The 17,793-nt window shown below is 43.8% G+C and overlaps 1 protein-coding gene and 1 long non-coding RNA gene across 2 annotated transcripts in view; one reads left to right on the forward strand and one right to left on the reverse strand.

Moving 5' to 3' along the window:
• Window positions 1-1,213: 1,213 nt before the first annotated feature.
• On the reverse strand, window positions 1,214-13,349 carry LOC128344153 (uncharacterized). The gene is made up of 3 exons (XR_008315699.1): window positions 13,231-13,349; window positions 4,853-5,039; window positions 1,214-4,753 (listed from the first exon to the last, which is right to left on the reverse strand). It is a non-coding gene; the product is annotated as an uncharacterized LOC128344153 (long non-coding RNA).
• PODXL2 (podocalyxin like 2) overlaps window positions 13,335-17,793 on the forward strand; it is a 70,476-nt gene continuing 66,017 nt past the window's right edge. The window contains exon 1 of the mRNA XM_053293737.1: window positions 13,335-13,465. Coding sequence (XP_053149712.1) covers window positions 13,420-13,465 — 46 coding nt within the window. The 5' untranslated portion in view covers window positions 13,335-13,419. The remainder of the gene's footprint in view (window positions 13,466-17,793) is intronic.

A 17,793-nucleotide genomic window follows, 5' to 3' on the forward strand; every position in this document is an offset into this window, starting at 1 on the left:
GGTGGCAGTTTTGCATCCTCTCAGCAGTTCAAAAGATGATCTTCCTGTAGTAGAATGAGGACTAGTTCGATAAGCAAATAGTTTCATGGATTCCCTCTTTCCAGGGCAGTTGTTGCATAGTATCCTGTTGTAAACTTTATTTCTCTAATATCTTCATTATTTCCACAAAGCCATTCCATCAAGGATGGTACAATGAAATAGTATTTTGTTTTATCCCATGGTTATGCAAATATCACTCCATTTCAAATGAGGCAAGCTGTGTCCCATTGTCAGTCACTTGTTCTTTGGGAAGACCTTCTCTTGCAAAAACTGCAGCCATGAACTGGATCACCTTTTTATACTAATGTTATCTGCAAATGAAACTTCTGATCACCTGGAATAATAATCCACCATCACTATAACAAATCTTTGTTTTGTAGGTTGGTTATCAAAAGGCCCCATTATATAGAGAGCAAGTTTTCCCCAGGGACCATTGGGATATTCTACTGGAGTCAAGGGGGTGGTAAAAATCTTCTGTGACTTGTCAGATACAGCACAAGCCATACAGTGCAGGATTATATCTTTAATGTTTTTGTCCATATCTGGCCACCAGAAACTCTCTGATTCGCCTTTTACTCAAGCACATGCCCAGGTGACCTTTTGATCACTTTTGCTTGTAAGGAGGTTGGCACCACCAAACGTTCAGTCATCAGCACCAACTCATTGAGAAGGGATTGCTCACTCACTAAGTGCATGTATGGCTGAAGATGTAAGTCTTGAAGTGCTTCACAAGTAAGTCCTGAAGTGCTTCAATGCCCAGAAACATGCTAGAGTTTTTTTTTTTTCAATGACAGAATACATCTTCTCTGAAGCAGTAAGTGCTCTGGAAACAAAGGCAACTGTCCCCTTTTTGCTGGGTCAAGACAGCACCCAAACCATATTCAGAAGCATAAGTGGATACAAAAGTCTGCCTGTTGATGTCAAATGAAATGAAAACAGGGCTTTCAGCAATGGCCAATTTGATAGTCTGAAAATTAGCCTTGCAGGATGCATCCCAGTTAAATGCTACATTCTTTTTTTAAAAGATGCAATAGAACAACTTTTGAGGCAAATTGTGTCCTACAATTTGTGGGCCCAGAGACAAGATTTTAAAATCCCCCCCCCCCACTGAAGCTTAAATGAGGCTGAATAGTGGTAACAAAAAACTTATTTTTTTTTGTTACCATCTTATTTGTTATTTCTCTTTGTAAACCACCCTGAGCCATTTTTGGAAGGGCGATACAGAAATTGAATTATTATTATTATTATTATATATCTCCTATGTGCCACAATAGAACATCATCCTAAATTATTTTTTAAAAGGTTTTGTAAATTGTGAATGATGCATGTCATTTCATGGTACTCGAGAAAGACATGCTGTTCTGGTAGCTCCAGGTCTTAACACTCACATCAGTTTTGGAGGATGAATACAACTGAAGGAAGCCCGGGCAGGTGCGCGGCTGGGGGAGTCAGTCATGTGACTTGCCTCTGGGGCCCCCCCAAGGCAGTGGGCCCCCAGACAACTGTCTCCCCTTGCCCTATTATAGTTACACCCCTGCTGCCATATACCGAGTCAGACCATTGGTCTATCTAGCTCAGTATTGTTTTCACAGACTGGCAGCGGCTTCTCCAAGGTTGCAGGCAGCACCAAGTCTGTTTGGGGATGTATGCCACTCTGAGATATTGTGTGTCCCAAGTATGTCACCAAGTGTGTGCAAAATTGACATTTCTCTGCAGAGATAATAAGTTCATGTTAACAGAGTGTTCTTAAGACTTGTGTCAGTTTAGCATCATGCTCCTCAATGGTTTTTCCATACACTAAAATGTCAGTCTGAGAGTAAGTGATGCCATCCATAGTTCCAAAAATTGCATGAATCATTCTTTGAAACACCGAAGCTGCAAAAGCTAATCCAAAGGGCAGTCTTTTGAGTTGAAAAAGTCCCTCTGGGGTGTTGAAGGTTGTGTATTTGTGAGAACTTTTGAGCAGAGGAATTTGATGATAGGCCGAAAACAAGTCCAACGTTTTGAACATGGAGGCCTCTTTCAGAGTAAGCAGCATTTCATTGATATTAGATAATGGAGGACAATCCACTACCATGTTGGAGTTCACATCTCTTACATCTATGCACATTCGAAGTGTACTGCTTGATTTTCGTACAAAAACAGTGGGAGAGACCCATTCTGATGAATACGAATATGACAAATGTTTATATATTGCTTTTCAACAAAAGTTCCCAAAGTAGTTTACATAGATATAAATAAATAAATACATACATACATATATAAATGATTTTTTTAATTTAAAAAATGGCTGCCTGTCCCCAAAGGGCTCGCAATCTAAAAGAGAAAAATAAGACAGACACCAGCAACAGCCACTGGAGGGATGCTGTGCTGGGGATGGATAGGGCCAGTTGCTCTCCCCCTGCTAAATAAAGAGCATCACCACTTTTAAAAGGTGCCTCTTTGCTCTCATGAACCAACAGGTTCTATGATGTCAGCATGCGTTAGTCTTGAAAGCTCCTCTTTAAGTGGCTGGTGCAATGCTATGGGTACTTTCCTCATGTTGTGTTGTACAGGTATTGCATTTTCTATGGACTACAGCCACTCCACACACACCCCGCCCACTTCCCCTAGCCTGCTCCACAACAGAGTAATCCGGTGGGAGAAGCTGGGCCCAAACTGGGTCACTAGCATCCCACATCCAGGTCTCAGTTATACAAGCCAGGTCAGCTCCCTCTTCCATGATCAAATCATGGATAATTTCTGTCTTATTCTGAACCAACCGGGCATTGTAGCAGAGCAAGGCTAGGTTCTGTGGGAAGTTGGAACTGCTCCCCGAGGCCAGAGAGCTGACAGGGCAGCCGGAAGTGGAATCAGTTACTAAATTACTAGCTTCCCTTCCCCTGTAACGGCCAGCTGCTCTGCCAACGCCAATTCTTCTGTTCCCCACCACAACAGTAATAGCTGCCTCAGAGCTGCCGGGCGCACCCCCCGCGTCACTCTGCCTAAGAGAGCCCAAACACAGGCCTGGCACAACCCAATAAAAGGACTAACAAACATCAACCAAAACCCCCAACTCCGTCTTAATATAACCTCCCCCCAGACCCCAGTCCCACACCGAAGGCCCAGCACCAATAGCCAGCCCCCTTTGGAGGCCGCCTACGGGCAGTCCACCAGCTCCACTGTTCGCTCCCCCTCCAGTGTGTCTTCTTCCTATCCATGCTCCCAAGGGCTCCAGAAATCTCCCCTCTCACAAGAGTTCTCTGGTCCTTAGGAACAGGTGGAACAAATCAAGCTCTCCAGTAGAAGGCACAGGTGGAATAGGACAGCAATCAGGCTGCAAACAAGCAGATGCTTCAGAAGATCTGGGGCTGCAAAAACAAACCTCCTCAGCTGAGACAGGTCTGCACAGGCAGGGCTATTTGGTCCAACTGTCTAACACTATCCTTTCTGATGTTCCCAGCCCTATATTGAGACTCCTTGACACATACACTTTCCCTTCTGCAGTGCTTCCTTGGCATTCCCAGACAGCAGTGAAATATCCATTTATGGCAATAGGGGTACCTTCATATCCCTATGGGTGGATGTCTGAAGGCTGCAGGTGCAGATCTGATATAGTAAGGAGTTTCTTGTTAAAATGGGAAATGATAGTGTACGGAGAACCAAAATTAGCCAATACCCGCCCTTCATGGCCATTAAATTTTACTAGATAATGTGGAGAAGCAGGCCTTGAGTCTGTCACACTTATAATGCTGTCAGGAGTGGTTCATCTGCCATCCTCATCATATAGTAAAGCAGTAATGGCGCAGACAACAGACTAGCTAACCTTAGCAAAGTGTCTTTTCTTGCACCTGTTGCACATGACTTTCCATGCAGGACAGTGAGCAAAATTGGCTTTGTGGGCAGAGTCTCCACTTTGGTAGCAGAGGTAGATCCTCCTTTCTTGTGCTGCCACTTTCTGGGACAGTGCCATATGAGAAGATTGGAATTAGAAGGATTTAGACTGAACAGCCTGGATTTCAGGAATCACCACAGAGAAGGATTTGGCACAGTGAAGAGCCTTTTCTACCTTGCTAACCATCTCTATGACTTTATCCATTGTAAGATTCCACTCCAGTAGCAGTTTTTCATGCAGTTTGGAGCTGTTTGTTTTCATAACAACTGGATCCCTGATCATTTCATCAGTAAAGTTGGCAAACTCACAGGCTACACTTAAGCCATGCAATGTTGTGACATACTGATCGAGAGATTCACCAGGTAGTTTGGATCTAGAATAGAACTTGTAACATTCAGCAATAACATTCAAAGTAACTCTCAAGATGATCCTGTTTTCCCAGGCTTTTAACTGAAATTTAAATTTTATTACTTTTATTTACTGAGATTGTTTTTATCTGTTTTATGAATTTAAACTGTTTTACATTGTTTTTACATTTGTTGTGTTTTAACTTTGTACACTGCCTAGAGATGATTATATCAGGTAGATATAATAGTAGATAAATAAATAAAGTAGGGTTGAAATGATCATCTAAGGCTTGAAGAGCAGCTTCATAAGGGTTGGCATCTCCTTCCAAGTTGGTAGGAAAGGGCAAATGAGTATATATTCTCTGGCCTTCAGGGCCCAGGCACTGAAGCAATATAGCCTTCTGCTTTGCTGGACTAAAATCAGGGGTCTGTATGTTGAGGAGGTAATTGCAGAAATAGGGCCTCCATTGTTCTCAGAGAAGAGCAGGTTCTCCTGGGGTGGACAAGAAAAAAAAGTGGTGGTGGAATATGAGACATGCTGCAGTGGGCGTCCAGTGAACATCAGAGTCCAGGATTGATAAGGAAAAAGTACCTTCAGGGGTTGTGCATGTCAGGAAGCTGGAGAAACAACCAGCAGCAGCAATAGTAGAATACAGCAGTTCAGGGATGTAGGCCCAGTGATGCACAGAAATGAAGATGCAGGAACCTGCACAAGCTTTGCATACTCACATGCATAGCTGGTTCAAAATCTCATCGCCAAATGTTTTATAGCTGCTTCCCTTGTAAATAAAAAGCAATCTTATGTTTGTTTAACTAAGACTTTATCCCAGAAACAACTCCATTCCCCCCTTCTCCTTTCTCTCCCTTTCCCTTTGTCACCCCACCCCCAACACTCTCTACAGGATCCCCACTGGGACAAATGTCTAATTAACAAAGCATAAAGGACTGCTAGACAGAATACAACAGAGAGCCAACTTCCTTCCTCTCCCACAAACTCCCCATTCCTTCCTGTAGCTAGTGTATGCACTCTAACATCATATGAATGTTAGAGTCTATATGAGTCCCCTGGATCCCTTTTTGAAAATCAGAGTTACAGTAGCTATTCACCAGCATGCAATATGTTAGAGAGCATGCTGGAGAGTAGCTAATGTAACTCTGATTTTCAAAAAGGGATCCAAGGGGGATCCGGGAAATTACAGGTCGGTTAGCTTAATTTCTATGCTGGGTAAATTGATGGAAATCTTTCTTAAGGACAAAATGGTTAAACATATAGAAGAAAAAGCCTTGCTGAAGGAGAACCAGCATGGCTTCTGCAAGGGCAAGTCTTTTCTCACTAACCTTTTGGAGTTCTTTGAGAGGGTCAATAGGCATGTGGATAAAGATGATCCAGTTGACATAGTATAAAAAAAGCTTTTGACAAAGTTCCCCACCAAAGCCTCTTGAGGAAACTTAGCATGGGATAAAAGGACAGGTTCGTGTGCAGACTGGAAACTGATTGAAGAACAGGAAACAGAGGGTAGGAATAAATGGGCAGTTTTAACAAAGGAGGGAAGTAAGAAATAGGGTTCCCTAAGGATTTGTACTGGGACCAGTGCTCTTTAATTTGTTCATATATGGTTTAGAAGTTGGGATAACCAGCAAAGTGGCCAGATTTGCAGATGACACTAAACTATTTAGAGTAGTGAAATCCAGATTGTAAGGAACTCCTAAAGGATCTCTCCAAAGTGGGTGAATGGGCGACAAAATGGCAAATGTGGTTCAATGTAAGCAAGTGTAAAGTTATGCTGTATGTATGTATGTATGTATGTATGTATGTATGTAACTCACTTCTGTACTGCCCAAAACTTGTGTCTCTGGGTGGTTTACAACAAACAAACAAAAAGCTAAAACATTAGTTAAAATAAATGACAACCCCTCCCCTTAAAACAATAGTTAAAACAAAATAGACATAGCAAAAGTTAAAACATTAGAACAATTTAAAATTTTAAAACAACATTTTAATATTATGATAAAACTGTTAAAACAATATTTAATTAAAAGCCTGGGTGAATAGGTGCATCTTTAAAGACTTTTTAAAAGTTGTCAGAGATGAGGAGGCTCTTATTTCAGCAGGAAGCGCATTCCAAAGCTCTGGGGCAGCAGCAGAGAAGGCCCGTCCCCAAGTAGCCAATAGCAATAGCAATAGCACTTACTTTTATATACCGCTCTATAGCCAGAGCTCTCTAAGCGGTTTACAATTATTTAGCATATTGCCCCCAACATTCTGGGTACTCTAAACGAACCAGTGGCAACGGCAGACGGACCTCTCTTGATGACCTCAATGAGTGGTGGGGTTCATAACGAAGAAGATGTTCTCTTAAATACCCAGGGCCCAAGTCGTTTAGGGCTTTATAGGTTATAATCAGCACCTTGTATTTAGCCCGGAAACTTATCGGCAGCCAGTGTAGATCTTTCAATACAGGAGTAATATAGTGTCTCCGAGATGACCCAGAGACCAACCTGGCTGCTGCATTCTGAACCAGCTGTAGTTTCTGGACTACACACAAGGGCAGCCCCACATAGAGCGTGTTACAGTAATCCAATCTGGAGGTTACCAGCATATGTACCACTGAGCTGACTGACCAGGAGAGAAATTTTGGGGTCATGGTGGCAGCTGGGGTAAAGGCTAATTCCATGCTAAGGATAATTAGGAAGAGGACTGAAAATAAAAATGCAAATATTATAATGCCCTTAAACAAATCTATGGTGCAGCCACATTTGAAGTACTGCGTGCAGTTCTGGTCACCATATCCTAAGAAGGACAATGTAGAACTGGAAAAGGTGCAGAAGAGGGCAACCAAGATGATTTGGGGTCTGAAGCACCTTCCTTATGAGGGAAGGCTACAGCATCTGGGGATTTTTAGTTTGGAAAAGAGGTGACTACTGGGAAACATGATAGAGGTGTATTAAATTATGCATGGAGTAGAGAGTGGACAGCAAGAAAATTTGCTCCCTCTCTCATAACACTAGTACCAGGGGTCGTCCCATGAAACTGCAGGCTGGGAAATGTAGCACTTCCAAAAGGAAGTACTTTTTCACACAGTGCATAATTAATGTATGGAATTCTCTGCCATGGGAAGTGGTGATGGCCACTAGCTTGAATGGTTTTGAAAGGGCTTGGACAAATTTATGGAGGACAAGTATGTCATAAGAACATAAGAACAGCCCTGCTGGATCAGGTCCAAGGTCCATCTTGTCCAGCATCCTGTTTCACACAGTGGCCCACCAGATGCCGCTGGAAGCCTACAGGCAGGAGTTGGGGGCATGCCCTCTCTCCTGCTGTTACTCCCCTGCAACTGGTACTCAGAGGCATCTTGCCTTTGAGGCTGGAGGTGGCCTATAGTCCTCCGACTAGTAGCTGTTGATAGACCTCTCCTCCATAAAGTTATCCAAACCCTTCTTAAAGCCATCCAGGTTGTTGGCTGTCACCACATCTTGTGGCAGAGAATTCCACAAGTTGATTATGCTTTGTGTGAAAACGTACCTCCGTTTGCTGGTCCTAAATTTTCTGGTAATCAATTTCATGGGATGACCCCTGGTTCTAGTGTTATGTGAGAGGGAGAAGAATTTATCTCTATCCATTTTCTCCACACCATGCATAATTTTATAGACCTCTATCATGTCTCCCCACAGTCATCTTTTTTCTAAACTAAATAGCCCCAGGTGTTGTAGCCTTGCCTCATAAGGAAGGTGCTCTAGGTCCCTGATCATCTTGGTTGCCTTCTTCTGAACATTTTCCAGTTCTACAATGTCCTTTTTTAGATGTAGTGACCAGAATTGTATGCAGTACTCCAGGTGTGGCCGTACCATCATTTTGTAAAAGGGCATTATAATATTAGCCGTTTTATTTTCAATCCCCTTTCTAATGATCCCTAGCATGGAATTTGCCTTTTTCACAGCTGCCGCACATTGAGTTGACACTTTCAACAAGCTGTCAACCACAACCCCAAGATCCCTCTCCTGGTCCGTCACCGACAGCTCGGATCCCATCAGCATATACTTGAAGTTGGGGTTTTTCATCCCAATGTGCATCACTTTACACTTGCTAACATTGAACCGCATTTGCCATTTTGTCGCCCACTCCCCCAGTTTGGAGAGATCCTTTTGGAGCTGCTCACAATCCGTTTTGGATTTCACTACCCGGAAGAGTTTGGTATCATCTGCAAATTTGGCCACATCGCTGCTTACCCCTGCTTCTAGATCATTTATGAATAAATTAAAAAGCACCGGTCCCAGTACAGATCCCTGGGGGACCCCACTACTTACTTCCCTCCATTGTGAAAACTCTCCATTTATACCTACCCTCTGTTTCCTGTCCTTCAACCAGTTAGCAATCCACACATGTACTTGTCCCCTTATTCCATGACTCCTAAGTTTCCTCAGGAGTCTTTGATGAGGAACTTTGTCGAAAGCTTTTTGGAAGTCCAGGTAGACTATGTCAAGTGAATCACCTTGATCCACACACTTGTTAACACTCTCAAAGAACTCCAAAAGGTTTCTGAGGCAAGAATGACCTCTGTAGAAGCCATGCTGGTTCTCTCCCAGCAGGACTTTTTCTTCTATGTGTTCTTCTACAATTTTATCCTTGAGGATGCTTTCCATCAATTTGCTGGAATGGACATTAAGCTAAAATGGCCGGTAATTTCCTGGATCGCTCCTGGATCCCTTTTTGAAAATCGGTGTTACATTTGCTATTTCCCGGTCCTTCAGTACAGAGCCTGATTGCAGGGATAAGTTATATATTTTAACAAGGAAGTCGGCAATTTCACATTTGAGTTCTTTGTGGACTCTTGGATGGATGCCATCTGGCCCTGGCAATTTGCTAGTTTTCAGTTTTTCCAGATAGTTTAGAACATCATCTCTTGTCACTTCTGTCTGACTCAGTTCTTTAGCCTCTATTCCTAAAAAGCCTGGTTCAGGAACAGGTATATGCTCAGTATCCTCTGCCATGAAGACAGTCGCAAGGAACTCATTTAGCTTCTCTGCAACCTCCATATCCTCCTTAATAATCCCTTTCACTCCCTCATTGTCTAATGGTCCAACTGCCTCCCTAGAAGGTTTCCTACATCTGATGTCTTTAAAGAAATTTTTGTTATTCCCCTTGATGCTTTTAGCTAAATGTTCCTCAAACTCTCTTTTTGCCTCCCTTATTGTCACCTTGCATTTCTTTTGCCAGAGTTTGTGTTCCTTTCTGTTCTCTTCATTTGGACAGACCTTCCAATTTCAGAAGGAAGTCTTCTTCCCTTTCATTGCTTCTTTGATTTTACCTGTTAGCCATGCTGGCATCCTCCTGGACTTAGTGGTACCTTTCCTCCTTTTGGGTATATAATCTAACTGGGCTTCTAGTATTGTGGTTTTGAATAAACTCCATGCATTCTGGAGCGAAGTGACTCTCCTGATTTTCCCTTTCAGCTTTCTTTTCACCATACTCCTCATCTTGGAGAAGTTTCCTCTTCTGAAATTCAGAGTGTCTGTTTTAGACTTCCTTCCCCGCATGTATGCTGAATTTGATCGCACTATGTTCACTGTTCCCTAAAGGGTCAATGACACTGACATCATGCACCAGGTCCTGGATTAATCCTGCTACTCAGGATTAAGTCCAAGGTCATCTTCTCTCTGGTTGGTTCTAAGACCAACTGTTCTAGGGCACAGTCATTCAGCGTATCTAGAAATTTGACCTCTTTGTCATTACCTGACTGTGAATTGACTCAGTCTATGTGTGATGGCTACTGTCAATAGCTACTAGTCTCTGGTGACTATAGACCACCTCCAGACTCAAAGGCCTCTGAATACCTGTTGCAGGGGAACAACAGTAGGAGAGAGGACATGCCCTCACCTCTTGCCTGTGGGCTTCTTAGAGGCAACTGGTGGGCCACTGTGTGAAACAGGTTGCTGGACTGGATAGGTCTTGGGCCTGATCCAGCAGGGCTGTTCTTATGTTTTGTCCTTATATGCAGCTCTTTGCCAGCAACCAAGGATAGTATGCGATGCATATACCAGTTATTAAGACTTTGGGGAAGGAGAGGTGAGTTATAGTTGCAAGAAGCAGGCAGCCTCTTAATTCAACTGAGTTTCCTGCATTCTATTTTGGTATTTGGATTGGGGTGGGGTGTGTGGAACTAATTCCACCATAACTCTCTAAATATTTTGTTTTTTAAGCTCTGCTCTCAGAAAACTAGCACATTAAGGGAAAAGCCTTGCCTTCTCCCTCCTGTGCTAATTTTCTACATCCAGAGGTATCCCCCCTACCATGGAGCATTCAGGCATACTAACATCTACCTGTAGTCTGGAGTGGTATAGTTCCCAACAGGACTGTATAAAATTATTATTTTGAAAGTGTAGTCTAGCTGTTAATGATTTTGTGCAATTGTTTAGACTCAGTTGTTTTAGGGTGGAATGCATGTGTGATTGTTCCATGGTGAACAAAACAAGGTATTGGTCAGCTGACATATATACTCTGAGCTCAGCCAATTCTGTTGCTTCTTTCTCTTCCTCTAACTTTTCTCAGCTTTCTTCTGTTCAACTCATTTCAGCAAGCTTTTTCAATGTTCCTTCTTTCAGGATCTCTCTACAAGGTTCTTTTTCCTCTCCTTTCAGCCCAGCTGTTAGATGGTCCTGGTAAGGGTTCCATCTCATAATGGTCCAAACAAGGGCAGGCATTACTCTATGACTTTCCTGCTAGCAATAACAACCAGTGGCAGCAATTGCTCACAGCGTTCACTTGAAATGTATATCAACAAATTTCAAATCTGGATCATCTACCCACGACTGTTTGGATTTGGACTTGCTAATTTTTGAAGGGATTTTGCCTGCCTTTGTGTTAGTGTAACACAGCAGAGAATTTTCTATATTCCAGATTCCCAAATGAAAATGCATTACAGTTTTTGTTTGTTAATTTTTCATTTGTCTTTCACACTAGAGGCACGGTGCCCTTCCAATATCTTCAAAAAGACACTTATTGAAGATTTTGTTATATGCAAACAGGGGCGTAACTATAATAGGGCAAGGGGAGACAGTTATCTGTGGGCCCACTGCCTTGGGCCCCCCTCCCAGAGGCAAGTCACATGACTGACTCCCCCAGCTGCGCACCGCCTGGGCTTCCTTCAGTTGTATTCAGCCTCCGAAATTGATGTGTTAAGACTTGGAGCTACCAGAACACTATGAGGCTCTTCTCACAATCCGTGAGAAGAGCCATGAGGGGGTTTGCGAGGATAGCGGGCTAAGCCTGCTCTCCCCGCAGACGAGAAGACAGTCTGCTCTGGGCAGCCGCAGGAGCCACCCACATGACTGCCATTTCTGTCATGGAGCCAGTGGGGGCTGGGGAGTTCGGGGGTTGCGTGGCCTCTGGAAGCTCCAGCATGCCCTGCGCGAGTGTGCAGGGCATGCTGGAGAGACCCCCGAGCTGGGAAGCTGCTTTTCAGCCTCCCGGTCAGGGGTCTCCTTGTGAGTAGCCATGGCATGGAGCCACACCGTGGCAACTCATGAGTAGAAAAACTGGGTTTGTGGAGCGTTCACTCTGCAAACCCGCTTTAACTGCTGGGCTACTTAAGTGGGTGACCCGCTTAAGAACAACTGGGCTCACAGCTGAGCCTGGTGGTTCTCATGATGGGAGGAAATCGGGCTAGCCTCCGATTTCCTCCCATCATGTGAATAGCCTCCATGTCTTTTCTAGTACCATTAAATGACTTGCATCATCCACAATTTACAAAACCTTTTAAAAATAATTTAGGATGATCTATTGTGGCACATAGGTAGGTGTGTGTGTGTGTGTATACACACACACACACAATGCTTTTTGTTACCACTTCAGCCTCATTTAAGATTTCTTTACTCCATGAGCTGAGCTACAGTGGGCGGTGGGGGGGGGCATTTTAAAATCTTGTTTCTGGGCCCACTCCAGAGACAAGGGCCCACTCCTTGCTACGCCCCTGTATGCAAATATATGTACATTTAGCCAATTGCTTAATTAACTGCTTAAAAACCAGATGAGTAAGCAGCTAACAATCTTTAATGCATGGCTAGTCCTATAATTGATGTTACTTCATATGTTCCGGGGCTAAGCCCTGGCACTGAAAATAGATTTTGAGGCTAAGCTCTTGTTATCCCTGGCTCAAATTAGGACCTGGGTCGTGTGAATCTGATCAGCTACTTGTTCGTTCACAAATGCCAAAGATACATTTCCGCAGCAGGTTTCAGCCTAATATAGTCAAGTGCTTTGGGAAATTATACAAACAAAATAATAAGTGTTGGTGGGACAGAGCAGTGAGCCATCTCCCGTCGTGCTCCCCGGGTTTCCGCCCACATTTTGCATCGCAGGTTGGTCAGGGAATAAGTGAGCGCAGGTACCGTCTCCCTTTAGGACCCAGGTGGAAGCTGTAGCCGGGCAGTGGCCGGAATGCAGACCACTGCGCAATGCATGCGATTTATAATTCAGCGTCTTAGAAACTGGGGAGATCCTCAGCAGCCTCAGACACCAGAGGGGGGCGTGGAGAGGTGGTTGCATTTAGAAGCTTCAGGAGGCGAATCAAAGCCGCTGCAACTGGAAATTAAAAGCCTCCCCCATTTTTATTTTTTGGTCCTGCACACCCCGACACTCCCTTCCTTTTACTTCCCATTTTTCACCCCAGGAAAAAGAGATGCATACGGCGGGTTTGCAAGGGAGCTGATCGACTCCGGGCAAGCAGCCAACAGAGCTAAGCAGCATCCACTTGACGGTTGGGTGCTGCTTCTGCCTGCTGGTTTTGGACTAGAGCCTTCCATGCATTGATCGAGCAGTACAGAAGCCATCGTCGCTCTTCCTCCCCCCGCCTCACCCGGGCCCCGCCACCCCGTCCGCAGCTCGCACCCCGTCCGCAGCTAGCTGGAAAGTAAGGATCAGTCTGGAGGGAGGGAGGAAGAGCCAAGAGGAGGCTGGGGAAAGTTGCAACTCACTTGCGGGGAGGGCGAGAGCGATGCATTCTGAGCCAGAACTGCAGCAGCAGCAGGGGAAAGAGGTCTTTTCTGTGGCGAGGAGGGGCAGAGCCCCGCAGGCAGCAGCTGCACAAACCAGGTCCGACTGAAGGAGGAGGAGGAGAGGAGGAGGAGGACGGGAAGTGTAGGAGTGGTGGTGGTGGAAGCATCATGAAGCCTTTGCCACGCCGGGCACTGAGGGTGCTTCTGGTCTGGGGTGAGTCTCTTATTTTTTGTTTTATTTTAAAGGGATTATTTAAAACACACACCCAAGATATCAACCCGAACTAGTACATGTGTCTATCTGAACGTCAAGTGGGATCAGTTGTTGGGGAAGATGCAGTAACGCAACCTGGACAAAGAAAGACCCCGCGTGGGTTCCAGTCCAGCCGCCTTCCGCATGTGGGATTCCAGCAAAGCAAAAGCCTCAGGAACAGATGTGGGGCGGCGGGACTGTGACTGATCTGGTCCGAACGGCAGCAGCTAGATGGCCTTCTGGTTCCTATCTCTGAGCATTTAGCTGCTCTGGGGCAGAGAGATGGAAGCAGGTTAGCTTGTATTGAGATGGAGGAGGGTAGACTAGGAATCGCAGCCCTTTCCTAAGGCTTGCCTTTCGCGTCCATTAGGGCTATACCATTGCGGGGGGGGGGGGCACGCACGCATCTTGGCAATTTGTTGTTATTATTATCGGTGGAAGGGTACACAAATGGAAGGAGGGTTCCTCATATCCACTTGTCCATTTTGATCGCAGCAGCGGTGTTTCTTGTGCCAACCCACCATTATCATAAGGTTAAAAAAACAACCAACTTATGTGATCCGTATGACACACGCTGGTTCACACCCCCATAATGAAGACTCACATGCACACACCCACACACCTCTTACAATAATAAAGTAGACTCTTCAATTCTAGATTGCCATTTTAAAAGTGAAGTTGTGTATTTTATTGAACCCTTTTGCTATTTCAGTAACTTTCTGCTTATTTCTGTCATGTCATACCATATAATACTTATGCCTATATTAACTGTCTCAGAAGGCTGTTCTGAGGATAAACCTCTTGCGCATTCCATTTTAAGCCTTATTTTACAATGGGAATGGGAAGTCATGAGACCTGGGTTGCACTAAAGGTTGTATGCTTGTTTAGCTAGCTTAGAACTCTCTTTGGATGAGTCTGGAAGTGGAACCTGGTCTACAGAACATGTGTGTGCGCAAGTGGCACATGCAGTATGGCGGAATAGGGTCACTTGTTCACACATCATGTTGGGGAAAGTATGTTTTCCCATGTGGCTATTAGCAGATTGCAGTCTAATCTGGAATGTACTTGTAGTACAAAAAGTGTAATTGCTATGAACTGATGTGATTCAACTAACCATCCTTTCAGTGAAGTGACAGTGAAGATTTGGAGACTGAAATGTAGTTAACTAAATGCATCCCTTTGAGAGATGCTAGACAATTGGAGACTTTTGCGGGAAAGTAGCCCTCTTTATCAACTTTGGAAAATTGGATATAATTGGGATATTAATGTATATAAGAACTCTGTAAGTAGTTATTGCTTTGTATATTTTAATAGTTATAACTTTTTTAAAGGAATGCACAAAGTGACCTTTGGGAATATTGAAGATGGCCCTGATTGTAGCCTGCTTTTTGCATGCCATAGCTGAGGTGGGATACTGCTGTATTTTTGTCAAGGGGCAGGGCAGTCCAAAATCTTTTGAACTAACCTCTAGCCACTTCCTTTCTCTCTCCCTCCCCCGACCCCCAGGGTCTTTTGATTTCATCTGTCAGAATGTTTCAGTTTTCCTAAAAATATGGCAGAATGGTGGACTGACATAAAATTTGCATCTCTGGCATTAAAAAGTCTAATCTTGAAATTTGAAAAGGGGATGGGGTATTAATTAAAGCCGCTTAAGTACAGAAGTAATTATAATTAGAATAGGTAGGAGGCCTGAGTTTCTAATTTTGTATAATCTCATTGAAGATATTAAAAGACAAGGATACCTCTTTTTAAAGAAAACAAAGAAAAAGATAGAAGAGAGCTGAGGGAAGGTAGAAGAGAGAGAGAAGAAATGATAGAATAGGCAGTGTGAACAACTTCAGTTTGTACACTAAAATTACGTAGTGAAAATAGAACATAATACTAGATCTTTAAAAGTTTTTAAAAAATGAATATTTGGTAGGAGTGGGTCTGGAAGAATGGCAGCCATCTGGTCATTCTGGACTGGGGATGATGGGATTGTAACGAGGAAAGATAGCCCCTCTGCTTGTAAATTGCATCATCTTCCTGATTGCAGTGAAAGGCTGCTTCTGCAAAGAGGTAGTATAAGTCATTGTAGTCCAGTGGAAGCTGTGTTAGGGAGCTGGGGGTAGCTGAGTGGCAGAGCATCTGCTTTGCATGCAGAAGGTCCCAGGTTCAATCCCTGGCATTTCCAGATAGGGCTGGGAAAGACCCCTGCCTGGAACCCTGGATAAGCCGAGGGCAATTCCCCAAGTGCAGTTTGTTCTTGCTTTCCATAGGAGAAAGCTGTAACCATTCACTTATATGGGAGAAAGTTAGAATGTATTAAGAGACACAATGTGGCAATTATATCTATCCTCTGCTGTTGGTGACTCCAGATTTCAGATTTTTATTCACAGAACTTTACCAACATGCTTACCACCTTAAGTGGCGCAGCAGGGAAATGCTTGACTAACAAGCAGAAGGTTGTCGGTTCAAATCCCCACTGGTATGTTTCCCACCCAGACTATGGGAAACACTTATTTCATGCAGCAGCGATACAGGAAGATGCTGAAAGGCATCATCTCATACTGCTCAGCAGGAGGCAATGGTAAAACCCTCCTGTTATCTACCAAAGAAAACCACAGCGCTCTGTGGGCGCTAGGAGTCAAAACTGACTTGATGGCACACTTCACCTTTACCAATAAGCTTGCTGGAAGCAGACTGTTTCCTCGGTACCCTAGGACTCAGTGGGAACCATTAAACTTCTTCCATTTACATTGTCTCCAACCTGTGCTTCTTGGTGTGACTCTGTAGTGTGATGAAACCCTATGAATTGGTGTTCATATACATTGGTATATTATGTGACTTAGCCTTGACATTGAAAACCAAATTCCGGGTCTCTCTTTCTTGGCCATAGCATTTAGTAAGTCATCATATCTCTAGCGTCAGCTCTCGATTTGTAAAACAGGACCATCAGTGGTTTTAATCACTGGCTGTTGTGTGAAGGAAGGAGATGATGAAATAAAAAGCACTTTCCACACCAAAGAACTATAGAAATGATCAGGTTTTTTGGTGATTCTCTGTGCACATAGTTTCTTGACATGCATCCTTGCAAGCAGACCTTGGGCAGTTTCTAACTTGGCTCTGCAGAAAAGCATCTCAATCTCTGTCTGACTGGCACTTCTTGACTACTGTAACAAAACCTCTGGATAAGCTGAAGTGGTTCCTATCGAAAAGTTCTTCTATATGAGGGGACATGCAACTGTTAAAAGTATTTGTGATGCTGTTGTGTGAATGCAAAGGCATTTCTTCATTCTCAGACTTCCTGCAAATAATAGCTGGTGATGGATGGGTTAAAACAAGAGAGAAATGCCCCTGCTAACTGAGCAAAGAGGTACCTTTTAAAGTGGTGATTCTCTTATATTTAGCAGTGGGAGAGCAACGGGCCCTATCCAGTCCCAGCACAGCTTCCTTCCAGTGGCTGCTGGTGGTGTCTACCTTCTGTTTCTTTTTATACTGTGAGCCCTTTGGGGACAGTAAAGTAAAGTGTGCTGTCAAGTTGGTTTCTACTCCTGGCGCCCTCAGAACCCTGTGGTTGTCTTGTAAACAGGAGGGGTTTACCATTGCCTCCTCCCGCGCAGTATGAGATGATGCCTTTCGGCATCTTCCTATATCGCTGCTGCCTGATATAGGTGTTTCATATCATAGGGGATTCGAACCAGCAACCTTCTGCTTGTTAGACAAGCATTTTCCCTCTGTGCCACTTAAAGGACAGGGATCCGTCTTATTAATTTATTGTTTTCTCTATGTAAACTGCTTTGGGAATGTTTGTTGAAAAGCAGTATATAAATGTTTGGTTGTTGTTGAAATCAGCTCTTTCCATAGGCAGCAGCAAGTTCTAGAAGGATGTAGGAATCAGGCAACCCACACAACTATCAATTAGTTGATAAGGCCCCAGTGCAAATGCTTATAGACTGCATGTTTTTCCATTTAGTATAAGTCCTTTTTAATAATGTTTAGAATAGGAGCACCTCCAAGCACACATGCATATTCATTCTCTCTCTCTCATTTCTATTCACAGAACTTGCACGACTATACACACAACACTTCCATGTACGTCATTCACACACTCTGATAGTTGTCTACTATTTAATAGTCTTGTTTTCTTTCTTTGAACCCCTTCGTATCAAAAACCCTATATTTCTTTAGGCCTATCCTGTTGAAACTTAAAAAAAAAACACCCCAACATTCTGAGCAGTCAAGAGTATTCATAAATGTTCTCTAACACTTCTGCAGCTGAGCTATTGGTTGATGCAAGGGGGCTTGTT

Source organism: Hemicordylus capensis, chromosome 2 (assembly GCF_027244095.1).
Source record: "Hemicordylus capensis ecotype Gifberg chromosome 2, rHemCap1.1.pri, whole genome shotgun sequence".
Lineage (NCBI taxonomy): Eukaryota > Metazoa > Chordata > Lepidosauria > Squamata > Cordylidae > Hemicordylus > Hemicordylus capensis.